Source organism: Brassica napus, chromosome C6 (assembly GCF_020379485.1).
Source record: "Brassica napus cultivar Da-Ae chromosome C6, Da-Ae, whole genome shotgun sequence".
NCBI lineage: Eukaryota > Viridiplantae > Streptophyta > Magnoliopsida > Brassicales > Brassicaceae > Brassica > Brassica napus.
Window position 1 is genome coordinate 32,327,231 of NC_063449.1, and position 23,341 is coordinate 32,350,571.

The 23,341-nt window shown below is 34.5% G+C and overlaps 3 protein-coding genes across 3 annotated transcripts; 2 read left to right on the top strand and 1 right to left on the bottom strand.

Annotated features, from left to right (window-relative positions):
* Nucleotides 1-2,281: 2,281 nt before the first annotated feature.
* Nucleotides 2,282-5,269, top strand: LOC106372084 (long chain acyl-CoA synthetase 9, chloroplastic; the record flags this gene model as incomplete). The annotated part of the gene is given in 10 exon segments (NM_001316278.1): nt 2,282-2,822; nt 2,895-3,149; nt 3,232-3,363; nt 3,444-3,617; nt 3,723-3,952; nt 4,035-4,152; nt 4,247-4,378; nt 4,457-4,591; nt 4,670-4,876; nt 4,964-5,269. Coding segments are annotated over 10 exon segments (2,082 nt in total). The 5' UTR covers nt 2,282-2,291.
* A 1,613-nt stretch (nt 5,270-6,882) lies between these two features.
* On the top strand, nt 6,883-8,003 carry LOC125589257 (acetyltransferase At1g77540-like). Its single transcript, XM_048761792.1, has 2 exons — nt 6,883-7,726; nt 7,807-8,003. The coding sequence occupies exons 1-2, from the start codon at nt 7,421-7,423 to the stop codon at nt 7,876-7,878; spliced, it is 378 nt and encodes a 125-aa protein (XP_048617749.1). The 5' UTR covers nt 6,883-7,420; the 3' UTR covers nt 7,879-8,003.
* Nucleotides 8,004-9,874: 1,871 nt separating this feature from the next.
* LOC106369877 (indole glucosinolate O-methyltransferase 4-like) lies at nt 9,875-16,511 on the bottom strand. Its single transcript, XM_048761791.1, has 5 exons — nt 16,303-16,511; nt 10,961-11,429; nt 10,565-10,875; nt 10,373-10,437; nt 9,875-10,289 (listed from the first exon to the last, which is right to left on the bottom strand). The coding sequence occupies exons 2-5, from the start codon at nt 11,419-11,421 to the stop codon at nt 9,990-9,992; spliced, it is 1,137 nt and encodes a 378-aa protein (XP_048617748.1). The 5' UTR covers nt 11,422-11,429; nt 16,303-16,511; the 3' UTR covers nt 9,875-9,989.
* Between the last annotated feature and the right edge of the window lie 6,830 nt (nt 16,512-23,341).

The following is a 23,341-nucleotide window of genomic DNA, read 5'->3' on the forward strand; positions in this document are numbered from 1 at the left end:
AGCAAAAATGCATGATATTTTTGTATAAAATACCTACTATACCAATTTTGACATATGTATTGTTTCTGTATATTGAGTTTGACTGATTTGGTCAAATCACTAAAAAGTCAACCCATCTGCTGGTCACACTTTATGTAAACAATAAGCTAGGAAAAAATAAGGAAAATTTACTCAAATATACAATATTTTAGGACAATTAACTAGAACCATACAGATCTTTTTTTACTACTGACATTTTTTAAATACTAAGCGTGCCCTTTTTTTACGTTATCAGAAAAATCGTATTTACAAGAATGTCATTACTTTTCGCTGCCACGTAAGTAAAAACCCGGCGCCACGTAGGAATTCGGCTCCGTGTTTTCATTAAGTCAGCCGTAAATCACTTCATACGTCGTTACGGCTGATTTATTTCTACGTGTCGGCTGAATTAATAAACAAGGCTGACTTAAGATGAAAAGGCTGATTTAAGAACATAAGTCAGCCGTCCGGTACGGCTGATTTATGTGATAACGGCTGACTTACATACACAAGTTACATGTAACTTATACATCGGCGGTTTGATTTGCTGGAATATTCGGCTGAGTTGTAGTTAAGACATGGCTGAGGTATGTTTCCACGGCTGAGTTAATGAATATCGACTGGCTGAGTTATTTAATTTACGGCTGACTAATTGGATGTTGTTACGGCTGAGTTTATATTTAATCAGCCGTAATAGGATGAATTAACATTAAACTCAGCTTGTTTACGGCTGACTTATTAGCGAAAGATTAATTACTAGAATATCATTTGTTTGACGGCTGATTTATGTGACGATACAACTGATTTATGGTTTTTCATCCTAATTACAGCTGATTTCGGATCAAAAGATTAATTATTGAAATAGTATCCACGGTTCGGCTGACTTACATTGTACACGAGAGCTGATTTACGTAGGCTGAGTTATATATTCGTTTATCGGCTAATTAACTAATTTTCCATGTCATCCGCCATGTCATCAACTCGGATTTTCGATGTCACTGCTAACAAACTACTTTACAACTATGTGTGTGTTCATTTTTTCTTCATCTTCTTTTTCTATCTATCTAATTTATAACATCTCCTCTTCGATAAACTGATTTTGGACCCGGAGCATACTTAGGCTTCGGGAAGATATTTAATTGGGCCACTAAGCCCATTTACAGAGTTCCGTAGTGTTTAATAGTTAGCCTAAGCATCGTCCTGACTAGTTTCATGCTTTTTGAATTTGTGTAATCTAACCAAGACTCCTAATGTTATATGATGCTTTATCGGATGAGAGGGTAACACAAGATCAAGAGCATGATCTTGAATTACGATCTGGTGATGTAGGGTAGCTACTACACTCTTTTCTTGGTTTCAGAAGAAGAATCAGTCTCCAAAGTAAGTAAGCAACCAACACAATGTAAGCATTTTCACAAGTAACCAACGCAAGTGTCAATTCAAATTCCAAACTTATCTAACTCGACCAAAATATTCCTGACTTGTCCAAATTTTTCGTTTTATTGTTTATTGGGATTACAAAAGAAAAAAGCAGATAGATATGGTTGTGAAATTAGGTGCGAAAGGTATGACTATTAGAGAGTTTTGTAGAACAGAGATTCAAATTTTTTTTATTTTTTTGTTAAGGAAAAAAGGAGAGATTCATTTAAATTTGGCGTACCAACTGGAAGGAGGCTCCATTTGCATTGCATGGCCGTTTTGTCAGATTATTAACCTAACACACATCCTACGGTCTAGATCATCTCTCCATCCTCCACGTCATGTGTGATCCACGTGTATGGTCTCCTTAAAATACTTCAAAACAAAAAAAAAAAATTATTTATTTATTTTCTTCTTCGTTTCGTGACTCTCTCTCTCCGCCTCCACAGTCCTCTCGACGTCTCCGCTAAAAGACCATTATACCCCTCACCGCCTATCTCTCTAAATAATAAGAACCTCCGCTCTCTGCTGTATTTTGCTTCTCCGTTCATCTGCGTCGATCACTGTAAGTAAGCTCTTCTTCTTCTTCTTCTACATTATTCGAATCTTTCATGGAACTCTCTCTCTCTCTCTCTCTCTAAAAGGCTTTGATCAGTTTGTTTCCTCTCTCCCTTTTCTCAGATCTTCCAAAAGTTTAAAACTTTTCTGTCTCAGATCAAATCAAATTTTTTAAAAAAGTTCTAACTTTACGAGAGTGTTCTTCTGCTTTTAACAAATGTGTACTCTTGTAGCTCTTCCCTGTATTGATTATGTGAATAAAGACGTTCACCATTGATTACTACAGGAAGTGAAAGATGATTCCTTACGCTGCTGGTGTCATTGTCCCTCTAGCTTTAACCCTTTTGGTCCGCAACGCTAAGAAAGACAAGAAACGAGGCGTGGTCGTCGACGACGTCGGTGGAGAGCCGGGTCATACCGTTAGGAACCACAGGTTCAAAGATCCCGTCAGCTCCCACTGGGAAGACATCTCCACTCTCCCGGAGCTATTCGAGATCTCGTGTAAGAGCCACAGCGACAGGTTCTTCCTTGGCACCAGGAGGTTGATCGCTAGAGAGGTCGAGACTAGCGAGGACGGGAAGGTCTTTGAGAAGCTTCATTTGGGTGATTACGAGTGGAAGACGTTTGGGGAGACGCTTGAAGCTGTGTGTAGTTTTGCTTCTGGTTTGGTTCAGATTGGGCACAAGTCTGAGGAGCGTGTGGCTATTTTTGCGGATACGAGAGAAGAGTGGTTTATTGCGTTACAGGGCTGCTTCAGGCGCAACGTCACTGTGGTTACTATCTACTCGTCTTTAGGAGAGGAAGCTCTTTGTCACTCGCTTAATGAGGTATAGAGCTCCTTGCTTCTTTTCTCTGTTTGTTTACTAGTTAGTTATGTCTTTCTTTGTTTGTTTCTTCAGACAGAGGTCACAACCGTGATCTGTGGTAACAAAGAACTCAAGAAGCTCATGGACATAAGCCAACAGCTTGAGACTGTCAAACGCGTCATTTGCATGGATGACGAGTTCCCATCTGAAGCGAGCAGTACTTGGACGACGACTTCGCTCGCTGATGTTCAGAAACTTGGGCGTGAAAGTCCTGTTGATCCTAGCTTCCCACTTTCAGCTGATGTTGCTGTTATAATGTACACTAGTGGAAGCACTGGTCTCCCCAAGGTTAACCAGTTCACTCTCTTACTTCTGTTGTTTCAGAGCTCTTACTAGTAATCTGATTATCTCACTTCCTCAAATCGTGTAGGGTGTTATGATGACGCATGGTAATGTCCTAGCTACAGTTTCAGCAGTGATGACAATTGTTCCAGACCTCGGGAAGAGGGACACATACATGGCGTATTTACCTTTGGCTCACATCCTTGAGTTAGCAGCTGAGGTATCTTCTTGTGTTTATCCTGCAGTTCCTTGACCCTCTCAATGCGTTTATTGAATATGAACTGAATATCGTTGTTGTAGAGTGTAATGGCTACTATTGGGAGTGCTATTGGATATGGATCTCCCTTGACGCTCACTGATACTTCAAACAAGATTAAAAAGGGCACAAAGGGAGATGTCACAGCGCTGAAGCCTACTATAATGACAGCTGTTCCAGCCATTCTTGATCGTGTCAGGGACGGTGTCCGCAAAAAGGTTTGTGCATGTTTGATTCACATTGAAACTCTTTGGCTCTGCAACTTGTTTAAATGTGATTAAGACCTTATGATTGCATGAACACTGACAGTTTCTGATCATCAGGTTGATGCAAAGGGAGGAGCGGCAAAGAAACTGTTCGACTTTGCATATGCGAGGAGATTATCTGCAATCAATGGAAGCTGGTTTGGAGCCTGGGGACTGGAGAAGCTCCTATGGGATGTGCTTGTGTTTGGTAAAATCCGTGCAGTATTGGGAGGTCAGCTCCGTTACTTGCTCTCTGGTGGAGCCCCTCTTTCTGGTGACACTCAGAGATTCATTAACATATGCGTTGGGTAAAAAGCATCCTTTAATATCTTCTTGAGAGGTTTGCTACTCTCATTTCTGTTATGATCTAACATTCTGATAATTCCTCAGGGCTCCGATCGGTCAGGGATATGGGCTAACAGAGACTTGTGCTGGTGGAACTTTCTCGGAGTTTGATGACACATCCGTTGGCCGTGTGGGTGCTCCACTTCCTTGCTCCTTTGTTAAGGTAACCTCTTAACCTGACTTTATCCACCAGTCCTTCAAAACTTAATCTAACTCATTTGCTGATCTTATGATCATATGATCATATCTTGTTTCAGCTAATAGACTGGCCGGAAGGTGGCTACTTGATCAGTGATAAGCCAATGCCTCGTGGTGAAATTGTAATTGGTGGCTCAAATATTACACTTGGGTATTTCAAGAATGAAGAGAAGACTAAAGAAGTCTACAAGGTTGGAAACTCAACATCTATTAGTTTTTTTCTGCAATGTTCAATATAACCGTTCTCTAACACTTTGATGTTTCAAAAGGTTGATGAAAAGGGGATGAGGTGGTTCTACACAGGAGACATAGGACAGTTTCACCCTGATGGTTGCCTTGAGATAATAGACAGAAAGAAGGATATTGTTAAGCTTCAGCATGGGGAATATGTCTCCTTGGGCAAAGTATAGTCTTCGCGAACTGAATGTTTACTCACTAGTGCAGAAAAGCGTAATATGAACTTTGTTTTTTTATGTTTGCAGGTGGAAGCTGCTCTCAGTATAAGCCCCTACGTTGAAAACATAATGGTTCATGCTGATCCGTTTTACAGTTACTGTGTGGCTCTTGTGGTCGCTGCGCAACAAACACTCGAAGGTTGGGCATCAAAGCAAGGAATAGAGTTCACCAACTTCGAAGAGCTGTGTGCGAAAGAACAGGCCGTGAAAGAAGTGTATGCGTCTCTTGTCAAGGTATGTTCGTTCATCCTGAAAACACCTTAACCCAGTCCCCAGTCAGTTCCTTAGATAATATCTGGTGTGTTGTTATTTTTTTGTTAGGCGGCTAAACAATCACGGTTGGAGAAGTTTGAGATACCAGCAAAGATCAAAGTGTTGGCGGCTCCATGGACGCCGGAGTCAGGGTTAGTGACAGCAGCACTAAAGCTTAAAAGAGATGTAATTAGGAAGGAGTTCTCTGAAGATCTCACCAAGCTATATGCTTCCTAAATCTTCTTCTTTGTTTTCTCTAAAACACAACTTGTCTGTGTTGCTCTTTAGTTGGTTTGCTTGAGAGTAGAAAAAGAGTTGTAGACACAAAAACATTACTGGAGTTCAAACAATCTATATGCTCTCATACTATAACCATTGCAAAGTGTTAATCAATTTGTGAGGATCATATTATCTCTCTCTTGTAAGATTCTCTTCCTTTGTGTGTTTCTAGCCAATGTTTGGGAACTTCTTTAGTCATTCGTAACTGTCTACTTCTTTTACGTGATGCCCTCCGATTTGGGGTTTTAATATTATGAAACGGACATTTGTTATGATAATAGCCAAGATTCTCTCTTTTCTTGCATGCTATTTGGTTGGCTCAGTCCTTCATCTCATTACTCTTGTAATGGTGAAACGCAAGAGAGAGTCATCTGAGAGAAGCTTTGGGGAATCAGAGTGAGTGTCTATACAATCAGACACAGTATCTGATATTCAAGTAAGAACCACACATATCTAGTTTTAGTGAAAGTATCATGTTGACTGTTGTGATGGGTGGGAGAAAGCTGAGAATGAAGTGGTTGAGATGAAGGAGAAGCTTGAGGCTGCTGAGAATGAAGTGGTTCATGGAACTTCTCCTTCCATTGATATTGATCTCATGGGTGATTTCCTCGTCTTGTAGCTTTGCCCCGAGACACCAAACGGTAAGATTGGACCTGAGTTTGTCACAAAAGAATCTCTTGTTCACACTCATTGGCTTCTGAAATAGAAGTATTGACTTGCCGAAATAAGTAACTTGAAGAAAAGTTGGAGAAGTTAGAAGCGGAGAAAGATGAGCTTGAAAGAAAAGTTAAATGTGACAGAGAAGTAGTGAGAGCACACGTTGAGACTTGAGCTTGGAGCTAGCGTTTGTGATATAGTGGAGGTAGAAAAAAAGTTGGAGAAGATGGAGGTTGAGAAAGCTGAGCTGCAGATATCTTTTGACATAATCAGAGATAAGCATGAAGAATCTAAACTTTGTCTTCAAGACATTGAAACAAAGCTATAGAGAAGATCCAAGAACAAGTCTCTCTCTCCATCAAGAAAATACAGAACCTAAGATCAAACAAGTTTCTCTGAGAGAATCTCTAACCCATTGCTATTTTTATCTATAGAAAATGACTTCAAACCATTACTGTATTTTCCTCTAAAATAGATATTAGAGGAAGAAATAATAATCTCTATTTTTGACTCTATATTTTGAAGATTGCTATAATAAGGAAATATATTGGAGTAAACTTCGTCTCTATTATAGATTCTCTATTTTAGAGACAAAAATAGTAAAATACATTAAAGATGATATAAACTGTCGATATGTGTTCCATTCTCAATTCTTTATTCTTAAAAAAAAACATATGAATGAATCTAAAGATTTAAATTTTCAAAAAAAAAAGATTTAGATTTTCTTTTAGGTTTTTAAGAAAGCTTTCATGTGTATCTATCATAAGTTATGACTCATATACAATATAAATAATAACAATATCAAGGTTGTTTAATCTCGGTGAACTCTATTAATATAAATTATTGTATAGTTACCCTCCAAACATCCAAGGTTGTATGGTGTACTGGTTAGCACTCTGGACTTTGAATCCAGCGACCTGGGTTTGACTTCCGGTAGGACCTTTTTTTTTAACTTTTTGTATGTTTCATTAAACTTTGTAATCAGCGGAGAACATATTCAAAACTGACTGTTCTTCATCACTTCTTGTCCTTTTCAAAGCATTTATGTTTTTTTTTTTTTTTTGTCATCCGTAGATTATATTAAACACAAAAACAACGTTTCTTACAAACCAGAGCCGGCAAGGAATACATTCCTTCCAGAGCCATAAGCCGGCGCGGTAACATGTACCACCCGGAGCCAAATGATGGATACAACACAAACCCATAAAAAACTAACAAAGACACGAAGAAAAAAGATGTCGAGAGTCATGAGAATAAAACAAAACTTCAGTAGAAGAGTATTCCACCTTGCGCTCAAAGACGAGCTTACCGAAATAGAACTCATCAACAATTAACACAAAATGAGAGGAGCATCGAGATAGACTAGACGCACACGAATATCACCAAACATATAAACTGAATATGTTTTCTTGTTAAGACAAGATAATTTAATGATATTTAACTATGATGATCGTTAATTAGCCTTTTTGTCTTCATGTCATAAAAATAATTATCTGTTCCAAACTTCCAATAACGCCTACCTGAAAGGCCTATAACGATCCATACTCATCCCATTAAAAGGCCCAAACATAACACAAATGACAAAGGATAATGAAACTTTCCTTTGGTTCACGGTTACATCATTTGGCGATGGCGGCGACATCGGGAGCGAAGATTACGGCGACTGAGCCACCGAAGATAGTTTGGAACGCGGGGAAACACCGATTCGAAACCGAAGATCACGAAGCTTTCATCGACTACAAGCTGAGAAACGACGGAAAAGTAATGGATCTGGTCCACACCTACGTCCCTTCCTCAAAACGAGGGTTAGGTTTAGCTTCCCTCCTCTGCGTCGCCGCCTTCGAACACGCTTCCTCTCACTCCCTCTCCGTCATCCCTTCCTGCTCATACGTTTCCGTAAGATCTCTCAATTTTCTGATTCCGATCTCGAAAATTCGTGGATCTTGAAAGTTTGAATCGGTGTGTGGGTTTTGCAGGACACGTTTCTTCCTAGAAACCCAACGTGGAAGCCTCTGGTTCATTCGGAGGATCTTAAGTCTAGCATCTGAAGTAAGACTCGTTTTAACATTATTGTTAAGTTTGTGTTTCAGTGTCAGTTGTTGGTTGTGTAATCTTCAAAACCTTGTACTCAGATGTAATGAATCTGTAATAATAAAGTCTTTGAATGTCTTAATATGACAAAAATAATCGTTGATTGATTGTAATGAATTATCTGGTAGAGAGTTGAAACACTTCAAAAAAAAATCACAACGATCATATTATTGTGATGAATTAATATTTTTCCATTTTTTGAAGTAAATCTATCTATCTGTGTTAAAAAAAAAAAGTAAATTTATCTTTTACACTGATCTATCTATATTATTAAAAGAAAAGTACCCATTTGAAAATATTCTTACTTCATTAATTAATTTTTTTTGTTTTTTTCTTGTCTTTTTCAATTGCATTTATGAAATATCCTAAAACAAATAAAACTGTCTAATTTATTACTTGTTTACATTAATGAAATATGCTTAAATGAATTTAAACTTCCTATTTTATTGTTTGTCTTTTTCAGTTACCCTAATGAAATATCCTTAAATAAATTTGGACATAATGTCATTTAATCTACCAAAAAAACTCATGAGTTATCCTTACGTGCATAATTTTAATAATGAAGATTTTTAAAAACGTGCATCATTAAAATGTTACCTAAAACATGCAGCACTAATATATAACATGCATCAATAAAACTAGAATTTGACTCACACAATTATACGGATATTATTTTCACTTGATTAAATTTAAAAATAATTATTTATTCAAAAAATATTTAAGAACGGCTATGTTTTTAAAAATTATATGGTATTATTTGCTCATAACTCATTTGTCATTTGCTAAATTGTTAGAAAAAATGTTTTACCATAATATAACTCAGTTGTCATTTGCTAAATTTATGGTTTTTATTTATATTTTTCATTATTTAATTATAATATTTTCATTTTATATTCGAAAGATAAATGAATTTTCTTTCAAACAATATTTTTGAAATTTGTATTTTTTTAAAAAATAATCAATTTAAATTGTTATTATCATTGAATATAATTATTTTTGACATAATTTAAGTTTTCGTTTACATCAAAACTTATCATATTTTAGGATAACTTTAATTTAAAATGTAATTTGAGCTAATAAACAAATTCTAAAAATATTTTTAAAATATTTTGTTATAATTTTTAAAAAAATATTGAGTTGCATTTCAAATAAAAAAGTAAATATATTAAAAATATTCTAATTAAAATATGTTAAATTTAATATAGTTTTAAAAAAATGGTCAAAAAAAATTACAAATAAAAAAAAATCATGATTTTTGTTAACTGGGTGGATCATTATTTATATGATATCGCACACGAAAGAAAATTTCTGTTTTTACAATTATCTAATTAACTCTATATACTCATTTTTTAATATTTTTTTATATGATATCACACATTCGTAAAAGTATAGATAGTTTAAGATGCAAAAAAATATTTACTTAATGAATATAATATGAACGAATATTACAAATACATCATTTAATAAAATAAATAATTAAAAACTGAAAATTCATATCCGCGCTGATCAGGGTCTAGTTTGAAATTAATAGTGGAGTAAAATTTATTCCAAATTGAGATTTAATCTGAAAATACAGTAGATTTGAAAATGCTGTAAGAACTGTTCTTTTCTAAAAATAGCTAATTTGAAATGGTTTAGGACTAGATATCTGAGATGTATGAGCACACAGACCCAAAACCTCTAAACTCTAAAAAAGTAATCCAAATTAACAAATATAAATCAACCTTAAATTTAATTTTCTCCGGTATTAATTTGTCTATATATTGTTATCCTAACCAAAATTTACAATAATTGAATCGAAGCCAAACTCAATTTTATAAATATTCAAGCAATTTTTTAAAACTCCATACCCGAATGTTAAAACTTAACCAAATAAAAAACTGAAACACCCATACTTGTTTATCACACATATATATTACACATAATAACAAGTTCTCTGTTGACAAAAAAAAAAAAAAAAAAGTTCTCCGCTTTTATTTCTGGTAGATAAACATCAAAACATAGGCATCTTAGTGATGCATAGTATTCATGGGACAAGTAGTGGTTCTTATTTTTGCAAACCTCAAATCTATTTGCGCAACTCAATAAGAGACAAAGAATAGGCCCGGCAAATGAACTGGCAACGACTAAAGCCTGCAGCACAACCTAAAGCCTCCAATTCGGGAAGAGTCCTTTCTCTACCACCTGAACGTTGTGTTAATATGAACATGTCCAAAGTGAACCGCAAGTTAGAAGCTAAGTCGTCACACTTTGGTTCTGTTGGCATAACCACGTCGAGAACTATCACTTTTCCTCTCTCTGGAAGACTTGCCCAGCAGTTTTTGAGAATTTTAACAAAGTTTTCATCGTTCCAAGCATGCAGTATCCACTGTCATCAATCAAACCTTTTTTTTATTTTGTTCAAAATATGTATTAATTAGATCATGATAGTTTATATGCATATATACTTACTTTCATGATAATAGCATCTCCCTTTGGAATTTCTACTAACATGTCTCCCACCACATGTTCCACTCCTATAATAACAGATTTAATCAAGATATATAACAATAACAGTTTTAGGAGATTATTATTTATTAGAATGTAACTATTAACACTTCAATACACAAACTATATATCAAGTTTTTTATTTAATTTGTTTACCGGCATAAGCAGGAGCATAGGCTATAGCCGGTGGTAAGTCGAAATTGATGCCCTTGATATGAGGATACTTGGAAGTGACTACATATAGTAGGGTTCCAACAGCTCCTCCAACATCCACCAAGGTGTTAACATCTTCAAATCCTTTGTATTTTTCTAGAAACTTCTTCATGAACATGGTTGAAGATTCCGACATTCCCGGGTTAAACTTCTCAGCGAATTGTTCATCAGATGCAATGTATTCGAAGACTTTCATACCATGGGCAGAAACACATGCATCTGTTCCTTGTAATATCACATCCTTTAGATGTGACCTGTAGAAAAATATTAGTTAGGAGAATATGTAAATTAACTTGACGTAATTGCATTTATTTCATATTATTAATATATAGAACGTACATATTCTTGAAAACGACGTGGTCATGGCACAACATGAACATAGATCTGAGAGAACCCGAGCCGTCACTATCTTTCAAGAAAAACTTGCAAACATGTTCACCTGCGTATACCCTTTCGATCTTTCCGGTTTGGTCGTTCTCTCCGGTTTCAACAACACGACATTTCAAGATCGAGTGGCTGGTGAGTAATCGCATCATCCGGTCCAGCATCAGTGGAGCCTCTGGATTGGTGGGTTTAGTAGGGAGACGAGACGCTATCTCGGAAGGCGAGAGCCACATGCCATCCTCAACCGCAGCCATTGTGTCGATGACTCCCAGCTCCAAGGCAGCTTTGAAAACCATTGGGAACGTCAAGGAGTACACGATCCTCTCGGCATGCAAGGCCACCATTTCTTGTTCTTCTTCTTTGATCAGACCCGGTTTAGGAGAAGTGTTTAAGGGATTTTGAAGTTGGTCTGCCATTAGTTGATGTTTGTAAACAGAGGGAGAAAGTATTGAGAATGTTCTGAGTCTTATTCATCAACGTGAGATTTACATATATACTAGACTAGAGAATCTCAACACATACGATCTCATCTCATCTGATATCTATTCGTACTTATCTACACGGTTACAATAATAACTTATCCCTCAAGTATCGTTATCTACTTGGTACACACATAACCAACACTTAACCACTATAACACACTATAACAGTCCCCCTCAAGTTGGTGCGTGGAGGTTACGAACACCCAACTTGGTCAGTAGATAGTGGAATGCAGGAGCTCCTAACGCCTTGGTCATTATATCTGCAAGTTGCTCAGTAGTACGAACATGACGCGTCACTATTGATCCATCTTGCACTGCATCTCGAACACTGTGGCAGTCAGCCTCGATGTGTTTCGTTCTCTCATGGAACACAGGGTTCGCTGCAATGTATATCGCTGCCTTGCTATCACAGAACAACTCCATCGCTTCTTGATGTGTGATTCCCAAGTCCTTCAACAATCGCTTTAGCCACTTCAGCTCATGTAGCGTTACTGCCATCGACCTGTACTCCGCTTCAGCCGATGAATGCGAGACCGTGTTTTGTTTCTTGGTCTTCCAAGAGATGGGAGAATCACCCAATAGTACGACGAACGAAGAAAGGGACCGTCGAGTCGTTGGACATGCAGCCCAGTCCGAGTCACAGAACGCTCGCAGACGCAGATCACTTATCGCTTTTAGCATGATGCCTTGACCAGGGCATCCCTTCAAATACCGTAATACTCGAACAACCGCGTCCCAATGAACTTCACGCGGCTTGTGCATGACCTGGGAAAGTACATGTATCGAGTAGCTAAGCTCCGGTCTGGTTATGGCCAGATACACCAACTTACCCACAAACCGCCGAAACCTCTCTGGGTTCTTATACATTGGTCCTTTGTCAGACCGAAGCTTGTGGTTCTGTTCCATAGGTGTAGACACATGCTTACATTCAAGCAGTCCAGCCTCTGCCACAATGTCCAATGCATACTTTCTCTGCGTTAGAAACATGCCCTGCGGACCCCTTGCTATCTCGATTCCAAGAAAATACTTCGCTTTCCCCAAGTCTTTCATCTTGAAGCAATCACTTAGGTACGCTTTGAACTTGATCATCATATTCATCCTGTTTCCGGCAATGATCAAATCGTCGACGTACACTAACACACGCAATGAGCTATCTCCTTTGATGAAAGTGAAGAGAGAATAGTCGGAGTACGACTGCTTGAAACCAAACCGCTTCAATGCCTCGGTTAGCTTCGCAAACCAGCACCGCGGGGACTGTTTAAGGCCATACAGCGATTTGCGCAAGCGACAAACCTTGCCCGGCTTATCTGTGTTCAACCCGGGTGGCATCTGCATATACACTTCTTCTTTCAAGTCTCCATGGAGGAATGCGTTATGAACGTCCATCTGATGTACCTCCCAGTTCTTAGCTGCTGCGACCTCGAGCAGTGTACGTACCGTAGTTAGTTTTGCCACAGGTGCGAATGTCTCGAAATAGTCCTCACCTTCTCTCTTTTTGTTTCCACACACAACAAGTCTAGCCTTGGGTCTTTCTACGGTGCCGTCGGCGTGGAACTTGTATTTGTATAACCACATACATGCTAGCGCTTTCTTTCCCTTCGGCAGATCTGTCACATCCCACGTTCTATGTCCCTCAAGAGCCACAACTTCAGTTGACATGGCGTTATTCCAACAAGGATCCCGCACGGCCTCTTTGAAGCTCTTTGGTTCTCTTTCAGCTGTTATGGCTGCGAGGAAAACTTGATGTTTGTTTGAGAACACTGCGTCAGAGACATGTGCCGATATGGGGTATGAGGACGTACCTTGGACCGAATCTGAAGACCGTGATAGAGTTGTAGGTGGAATGGGAGTATGTTTATCGAGGAGACATTGCGAGTTGTAGGCAATATAGTCCTGAAGTCTCACGTTCGGTTGAGAGACACGATTTCCTCTCCCAAGAGGTGGTTCTACCTGAACGCTCTCTTGAATCTGTTCTGGCGCTGCGACCGTGGCTTCTGTAGACGACACATCAGATACTGCAGCTCCATCAGTGGTTGCTTCTTCACTTCTTACTTCACCTTGTACACTTGCAGTAGGATCATCACTCCCCCTGGGTTCCACAACTTGTAACTCGTACTCAACATCACCTAAGTTGTGAACCATTGGTGGAACGAGTTCAGTAGGGGATGCTCCTGTCTCGACATCATATGGAAATGAACTCTCAGAGAACACTACGTCGCGAGATATGAAGAACTCGTGGCTTTCCAGATCATATAGCTTCCATCCTCGCTTTCCAAATGGATAGCCCACAAAGATACATCTCCTGCTCCACTCCTTGAACTTATCTTTGTCTCGCGACGCCTTGTGTGCAAAGCACAAACACCCGAACACCTTGATATCCTCATATGCTGGCGGTTTGCCATACAAGCATTCATATGGTGTTTTTCCCTTGAGCAAACTAGACGGTGTTCGATTGATGACGTGAGCCGCTGCAAGCACACTTTCACCCCAGAACTTTGTGGAGATCTAGCCACGTTGAGTATGTGACGATGTTTCCGTTCGACTCTCCAGTTCTGCTGTGGAGTGGCTACGCATGGCGTCTGGTGTATGATCCCATTAGCTGCGAAATATTTCGCCTGACACATAAACTCAGTGCCATTGTCACTTCTTACCTTCTGCACTGGACGACCGAACTGTTTTTGAACCAACGTACAGAAATTAGGCAAGACCGTTTTGACTTCTGTTTTCTCGAGAAGCAAGTGTATCCAGACCGCTCGCGAGTAGTCATCTACGATGGTGAGGAAGTAGACGGCTCCACAAGAGGATTGTTTACGATAGGGACCCCACAAGTCGGTGTGTATTAGTTCAAACGCAACAGAAGCTTTATTAAATGACTCGGAAAATACCCCACGAGTCTGTTTAGATTTGAAACAAATATCACAACCTCCAAATTTTTCTTTATTTCTCTAAAACACCAGAAACAAAAGGTAAATGCCCTAGAACACCGAAAGCTGGATGCCCCAATCTCCGATGCCACAAAGTCTTGTCTTCAGCAGCCTTGACTCTGTACCCTCGGACCATGGTGACATCTCAATAAACATATATTCCATCCCGTTCTTCACCGGCTCCAATCAAGATCCTCGTAAAACGGTCCTATAATATACAAAGTGTGTCAGTGAAAACAGCAAGACAACCGGTTTGCTTCAATAGTTTGGCGACAGAGAGTAATGTGCAGTTTAAATTAGGCACATATAGGACATTTCTCAGAGTGAGCTTATCAGAAAGCTTAAGCGAGCCACTCTTTGATGCTTTAACGTGACTCCCGTCGGCAAAGTTAACAGGACATGACACAATGTCTACTACATCAGTTAACAATCTTATCTCACCGGTCATATGGTGAGATGCCCCTGTGTCTAGAATCACCTCACTGGTTTGACGCTTACCATTCAACTTGTCTGGTATTGGCGCTGGCTTTTGTTGATCAAGTAAGGCGGTCAGAGAGGCCCACTGCTCGAGGGTAAGTGCTGAGACTCCTGATCCTGATGCCGCTTGAGCCACATTGGAGCGAGGCTGTTGATGTTGACTTCTTCCACCTCGTCCCCTTCCTTTGCCACGACCACCGCGATCACCACCTTGGTTTCTTTCTGCCCACCAATCGGGAAAGCCGATGAGTTGCCAGCAATCCTTCTTGTCGTGACCAGTTCTCCCACAGTGTGAGCATACAACAGGACCTCCACGACTGCGAGCTACCGCTGCAATCAGTCCACTCATACTCGAGTTATCACTCGAACTTCCGTCTGTTGTAGACAGAAAACCCACTGCATCTTGCTTGCTCTCAACTCGAGCTGTCAAGAGACGTCTCTCCTCCCTCACAACTCTCTGATACACTGAGTTGAGATCAGGCAAAGGCTCCATACCGATGATGTTGGTGCAGACATTACCGAATCGAGCATCGTCTAACCCCATCAAGAACATATGAACTTTTTCTTCTTCATACTCTGAAACAAACTTCTCAGAGGCCCCACACGTACACTTGGGAATGGGCTTGTAACTGAGAAGCTCCTCCCACTTTAACACAAGACGACCAAAGTAGTCCATGACGCTGGAGCCACCTTGTTTGCACGCCGCCAACTCCGCTCGTAGTTGATGCACACGCACTGCATTACCTACAGAGAACCTTCTCTTCAAGTCGCCCCACATTTTGTACGTAGAAGGCGTGAAGGTGACTGTTGATCTAATTGCGGGTGATATAGACGCCCTTATCCATCCCACAATCATGGAATTCACAGTCTTCCACGACTCTGCTTCGGTAGGCTTCTCGACCTCACTCGGCATCGTCAAGGTGCCGTCAATGAAGCCGATCTTGCGTTTGGCACGTAGAGCGTTCTCCAGCTCCGACGACCATTCAGCATAGTTCTCACCGGTCAACGAGACGGGAGAGATGGATACTCCAGGGTTATCCGCTGGTGCTAGAAAGTATGGAGACAACACAGCTCTCTCAGTACCGTTACTACCTTCGTACTTTGTTACATCTTTTGACATGATGTCGCTCGTTCTCAACAAGTTTCTTCCGAAGGATCTTTTTTTTGGTTTTAGTCAAGCTCTGATACCATGTAAATAGAAGGAAAAAGTATTGAGAATGTTCTGAGTCTTATTCATCAACGTGAGATTTACATATATACTAGGCTAGAGAATCTCAACACATAAGATCTCATCTCATCTGATATCTATTCGTACTTATCTACACGGTTACAATAATAACTTATCCCTCAAGTATTGTTATCTACTTGGTACACACATAACCAACACTTAACCACTATAACACACTATAACAATGTTGGTTGAAAACGGAGAAGATAGGTAGACAATAATGTAAGTAATGAGAAATAGAGGCTTGGTTTCAACATCCATGCCTTGCGCTATTTTATAGTGGAAACTGAAGGTAAGAGCACCTCCAAGAGGTTTTTCAACTTGGAGTTCTTATTACATATATGTGTAAGTATATATAAATAATATTGTTTAATTATGAGAAACTCAGCCAAACATATTTCAGATATGTTGGGTTAACTTTCTTAACATTTTGAGATACCAGCAGTATTATTATTAGTATTCTTTTTATTTAATTCATTTTAAGAACCCATATTAGAGACTTTCAATAATGTTGCTCTGAATAACAAGTATAGCTTTTTTTATTTATTAAAGAGCTGGTTTAATGGGTAAAATTTATAAATCACCTAATAGAAGTTTAAGGGATCATGGTTCCATCTCCATTAAAAAAAATTATTTTTTTAAGGAGAGTTTTTTTTTGTCAACATAATTAAGGAGAGTTAGTTTAACATGGTCTAGATTTCATTCATCCTTGGGGAAGTAAAAAAAAAACTTTTTGTTGTGTTAAAATATAAATTATAAAATTGGTACACTTGTCGGTGGTTGGATTATCAGGGGTCATAGAGCAGCTCTAACGCTGGTTTTAGGAGAATTTCTTAACTTCTAAAAAAGAAAGATAAAATCAGAAACACAATAAAAAATTGAGCAAAAAGTTCGTAAACTAAAGGGGTTTAGAACCGGTTGTAACATTAAAGCAACATATGTTATTTTATTTATGTTTCAAGAGTTGTAATAATTAACATATTTGTTTATTTTTTTTCTTTTAGAACTTCTAACCGTATCTAATGCTGCTTTAGTAGTATACACAATGGTTCCATTTATTCCAACGGTCTCTTTTTACCTTTTTTAAATTCACATCACATTTTCTTTTTCCGTATAATCATTTAAGTTTTAATTTTAAATTTATGTGTCCAAATTAAATGGACCAAATCTCTATTTATAGAGCATAAAATGATAAATTATGATGTAAACAATTTTTTTTAAAAAAGTATATTAACTACAAAATATTTCATTTTGAAACAAATAGGGTGAAAACAATAGTACTAAACTCAACAATCAATTATAATTTAAGGATTATATTTAACTTTAAAAGAAATAGAATTTTCAACCCTTCGCTCTCTTTTTGGAAGCTAAAAGACAAAGATTGAATTTGATTGGTTCATAACTTTCAAGTGGATCCCACATTCATTTTTTCAACTAGTTAAATTTATTCAACAAAAATTAATCCACGTATTTTTTTTTCAACACTACGTTGGATACATGTTTCAATTAGTCTATTGCAAATAGGCCTGAGACGGATCGGGTATCCGGACAATTTTAAGATATCCGGATCCGGATTATTATCCGGCGGATCCATAATTTTATTATCCTTATCCGGATCCGGGATTCTCGGATATCCGGATGTCGGATATCCTTTTAAAAATTGTAATATCCGACGGATATCCGGATCCAGATTTGGATCCTTAAAATAAATAAAAAAATAATATTAATACATATAAAATATTAACAATAATTTTAAAATAAAAAATATATAATATTTTTAATTATTTTTATGTATAATATTATAAAATTTACATAAAATTTACATATACTATTATAAAAATGAAAATATATTAAATAAAATTAGTTTTTATATATAGATATTACTATTTTAAAAATAGTTATTAATAAAACTTACGGATCCGGATAGTCGGACTACGAAATCAAGATATCCGGATCCGATCCGGCTTTGACGGATTCAACATTACTATCCGGATCCGGATTCGGTCCCTGCGGATATCCGGATTTTCGGATCGGATCCGGATCGAATCTCGGATCGCATCCGGATCTCGGATAAAAGTCTCAGGCCTAATTGCACATGGTCTAATGGCACGTCGAAAGTATGGGGTACATCATCTTTTGGGATTAACCAAAAAAACAAATTTCAAACCATATGAAAACTACAGGTCCTAAAGAGGGAACGTGAAACTTTATGTCGAATAGTAGAACACTATATTTGTAGACCATAGGGATTAACCAAGAAAATATCTTTAGTTGTTGTTTTCGAAAATGTACATTATGTAGGGGGAATGGTGTGGTTGATCAGGTCTTGCAATGTAAACTCATAGAGCTTCGTGATTAGCTTCCACTATGAACAAAATCGTTATGCATATGGTCCTCTATATATATTATATAACCATGAAGCACTATATATTTTGTTAGTGGTCTTCACTCTTGACACATTCGGAGTTCTAAGCAAAATAAAATACGAGACTTATCTTTCCAACCGACACTATTAAGATTGTACACAGTACACTCATAAACTTGTGCTTTGCTATGTATAATAAAATACTTTCAAAATTAAAATTTCATAAACTTATACTCTCACTAAATAAATAGCTCGTTTTCGAACTCCAAAACTGATGTTTTTTATGAACCACAAAACATATTCGTAGAATTTGGTGGTAGAATAAAAATAAGCAAGATATGTAAACTCATAACAACAATAGAAACGAAACCGAAGCCTAATAGCATCCCAAAAAACACTATAACTTCAAATATATAGTTTTTTTGCTTTTCAAAAAGAAATTTCAAAACTTCAAATTTAGAGTTTTAACTAGTGAAACTTTATATTTGATCAAAACTCTAAATTTGAAATTTCATCTTTTTATTTGTATTTTGGTCCCTATAATTAATTATACATCACATTATGATTCTTAAATATTTTTTTCATTTATCGTTTTAATATTTAAAACTTTTGTATATCATAAATATTTGAAATTTATTTTTATAAATTCAAATTTTAAACATAAACTTAAATAAAAATTTAAAATAAAATTTATAATGTTTTAAAACTAGAAGTAGACAGCAAGAATATCACAAAAGAAACTTAATAAAAACTTTTTTAAAAGATACATAAAGACATAATTATTACACAAATTTAAATACTAAAACAATACTAATAGTCTAGTAAATTTGCTCTGAAACCTCTAAAATATTGTCCAAACAAATTTTGTGTAACCAAACATTACGGAAATTTTTTTATGGAATAATCTGGTATTTTGCTTGTAGTTTAATATTTAATTATGTATTCTATTTATAATTTTATATTTTAGTGTAAGATTTTATTAATTAATATTACTGTAATATTTTAATATATATGCTAGTTATTTATAAAAAAATTATAGATTTATATTAATTATGACAAATATAAGAACCATAATGTAAATTAAAATAATTTTGAAATTAAATTTGAAATTTTACTTTTGGAGAAAAATACTTTGAAACTTCGAATATAGAGTTTTATAAACTTTAAAATAGAATCTTTTTTTGAGATGATCTAAAAGAGTTTTCTTTACCACCCGAACAAGACAATATTAGAGGTCAATATCATTAACATTTATTGCCATTATAGAGCGGACACTGAAGAAGATAAATGACCATAGTGTAGCCAAAGACAAAGTTGATTGGCTATGGAAATTTTACGTCCAACTTTTTGTTTGTTTGTATTTTTGTAATGATTCAGCTACCATTAATGTATTTTATTATCCTTACTCAGCGCTTCTTCTATGGTTTACATCATTTTTTTCCTCAGAATAAAATAAATTCAAAACAAATTTGTATTTTGTTTCAATTGTTTCAGTTATTTCTCCTTTCAAATTTTTTTTAAAATATATTATATTATTAATCATTATTATTAATTCCAAAATGCTTATTATTTTATAGAACTTACAAATTTTTTACCCAAATAGTTTTTTTTATTTGAACTAAATCTTCATTATATACATATAAGTTCAGTTTCTAAAAAGATATAAATAATCAATATAAATTTAAAATTGTATTACTAAGGTCTTAATAATTTTTAAAGTGGAAAACATATATATTGAATTAATTTAGATATAAAACAAATAATTAAAATGTTTAAAGAATAATTTATAAATAAAAGGCTTAACACTAAAATGAGTTTGTGAAAAAGTGTCGGAAAATTGCCACAAATAACACATTAATAGTATCATTTTTCATGTCTACACTAATCATTTTTACCTTCACTTTTAATGAAGGGTAAAAGACACTTATACCTCATAAGATTAACTAATTTAGACTTATGGTTTAGAGTTCAGGGGTGGAGTAGGGTTTTTGGAATATGAAATTTAAGATTCTAATAAATATATAAATAAATACTTAAAAAATATAAAAAATAGTTTTGAAACATAATTTTTGATTTTCAAAAAGAAAATTTGAAAAAAATAAAAAAAAAATCGAAAAAAATTCAGAAAAAATTATAAAAAAGTTCGAATTTGAAAACGTATAATTCGAAAACATAAAAAATAATTTTATTTTATTTTTTTATTTGTTTTTTTATTTTTCATTTATTTAAATAATAATTTATTATATATATAGATAATAAGGATATAAAAATCTTTTGCCAATTAATGAATAATGTATTTTTGAAAATATTCATTCAGTGATGGTAAAGATGGAAAGTGGTACTATGAAAGTGGTAAACATTAAATTTTCCTAAAAGTGTTCCCTCAAATTTGAGAGAACAATATTCATAAACTCATTTCTCCTAAAAATGATGACACTTGAGAAGGTTTTTCTCATTTTTTATGTTTTCTCTCAAAATGAGGGACAATTGAAGTTGGTCTTAAAAATTAAAACTAAGTTTATTGTTATTTTTTCGTTTCACAAAAAGTGCCATTTTGACATTTTTACACAGGTTATTACAATTTTTATAATACATTTATACTTTTATAATTGCACATATTCTTTGAACAAAAATAATAATAATTGCATATAGTTAACTAATAGTATTTGAAATAAATAATTTTTTTTATAAAATCAATGCATTTTGTAATTAATATTAAAATTAAAGAAAATATAAATTACATTCAAATTATAAAATAATATTTTGTATAAAATTTTTAAAATGACACATTTTATAAACAATGAACATATTATTATAGAGAATTTTCATGTTTACCACATTTTTGGTACTATTATTTATGTTTACTTTCATTAAATAAAGATTTTCACAAATACTTTCTTCATTAAAAGGAAAAAAATCTTATATTCTTACTTTATATATATATATATATATATATATAATAAATAAATAAAAATAATAGTAATAATAATGTTTATATTTCTTGGTCATCTTGGAAGGGAAATACCCTATGATAGCACTAAAAATTTTTTTGTTACAAATATAGGCTTTGAGAATCAAAATGACCAAAATGTTTCATTAAATAGGTAAATATACACTTATACTCCTAGGGTTAACTAATTCAAACCTTAGGGTCTAGAGTTAAGGGGCGGTAATTTGGGATTGAGATTTAAAATTTTATAAAATAAAAAATAAATATTAAAAATTAGAAAATAAAAATTTTTAAAATAGTTTCAAAAAGTATTTTCGAATTACAAAAAGAAAATTTGAAAAAAAATAAAAAAAGTTTCGAAAAAAGTTAAAAAAAATATTTATAAAAAAGTTCGAATTTGAAAACATATAATCTAAAACTATAAAAAAAAATTATTTTTTATTTTTTTATTTATTTTTATATATATAAGGTATTAGAATCTTTTTACCTATTAAATAAAATATTTTATTCATTTTCTTCTTTTTGTGGTCTATTTTTGTAATCAAAACTTAAAAATTGTCTATTTAGGTATTTAGGAGAATTGCTCTTCTTGGAATGGTGACCAAGATTATGTCTAATATTTTATTTTTATGGGGGATGCATGGAGTCGGCCGACAGGGTATTGTCTACATTTGTCTAAAACATTAATGTTTATATTTTCTCAAAAAACATTAATGTTTTTTTTTTTGAAAATATGAATATTATTATAAATTTTTAAAACACCATAAACAGAGATACAATGTTGATAACATACCCGATTTCGACCTAAAGCTTATCTAAAATAAATATCATATTACTAGCTCGCAACAACCACTTAAACCGACAATTCCCATACTTTTTTTTGCTAAAATTTGGCCCATTCTTGTTTATCTTACATCCCCTATATATTATTTGAAAAACATTACAACTTCTTTTTGTAACCATGTGTCATCACTAGGATGATTCTTACAATCAGTAGAGAAATATGTTGGTCCATCTAATTATATAATAAATTTTTTATTAAACTAACAATAAATTCATTATTAATGTACTTTATTATTTCCTTAAATAAAATTTACGGAATTGCCTAATGTGGCTAAAGTATATATGACAATTAATGATTTTGAATAATAAAGATTTGATAAAAATTAGTGTATCTTCTATCATATTTGTTTAATATTAAACTATTAAATAAATTAAACAACCACAATAACCATATAATAAAAACTTTAGTTTTTTCTGTATATGTTATATTTTGAATTTTTAAAAACGACTATAAATTACTAAAATTGTTAAAAGTCTCACATTCAAATGATTACAAAATTATATAAGTAAAATTTATAATTTAATTAATTATTAAGATTATATATATATATATATCATTTTAAATTAAACTATAAACCATATAAAATACATAAATCTTTTAGTTTCAAAATTTACTTTGAACAATTTTTTGGTAAAAATTTTAAACGAACATTGACAACTTATTTTTTTTTAAATTATAAATTATTAAAACTATTAATCCGACAATGAAAATTTTGTTATCAGTAATTTAATTTTTTTTTTATAAAAGATACAAATGATCAAAAAACTATATGAATAGATATCATCATTTAAAAGACATTAATATTAAAAATATACTAAAATATACTATGTATGTTATTATCATTTAAATTTAATTACATATCCTACCAAATATTAAAAAAATATTTTTTAGATTAATAAAATTGATTTATATGTTCGCACTAATTTAATTATATATTTAATAGTTGCTGACTTTTAATTATTCAATATATATTTATTATTTCATAATATGTAAAAATATTTAATGCATAAAATAATTTATATATATAATATTTATTCCGCGCAAGGCGCGGATCTTAACCTAGTAT

Excerpts from the sequence above, each read along its gene's own strand:
- LOC106369877 (XM_048761791.1), bottom strand. The coding sequence starts at position 11,421 with ATGGCAGACCAACTTCAAAATCCCTTAAACACTTCTCCTAAACCGGGT. Across the intron at positions 10,438-10,564 it reads CTATGCTCCTGCTTATGCCG|GAGTGGAACATGTGGTGGGA; the intron begins GTAAACAAATTA and ends CTGTTATTATAG. Across the intron at positions 10,290-10,372 it reads GAGATGCTATTATCATGAAA|TGGATACTGCATGCTTGGAA; the intron begins GTAAGTATATAT and ends GATTGATGACAG.
- LOC125589257 (XM_048761792.1), top strand. The coding sequence starts at position 7,421 with ATGAAACTTTCCTTTGGTTCACGGTTACATCATTTGGCGATGGCGGCG. Across the intron at positions 7,727-7,806 it reads CTTCCTGCTCATACGTTTCC|GACACGTTTCTTCCTAGAAA; the intron begins GTAAGATCTCTC and ends TGGGTTTTGCAG.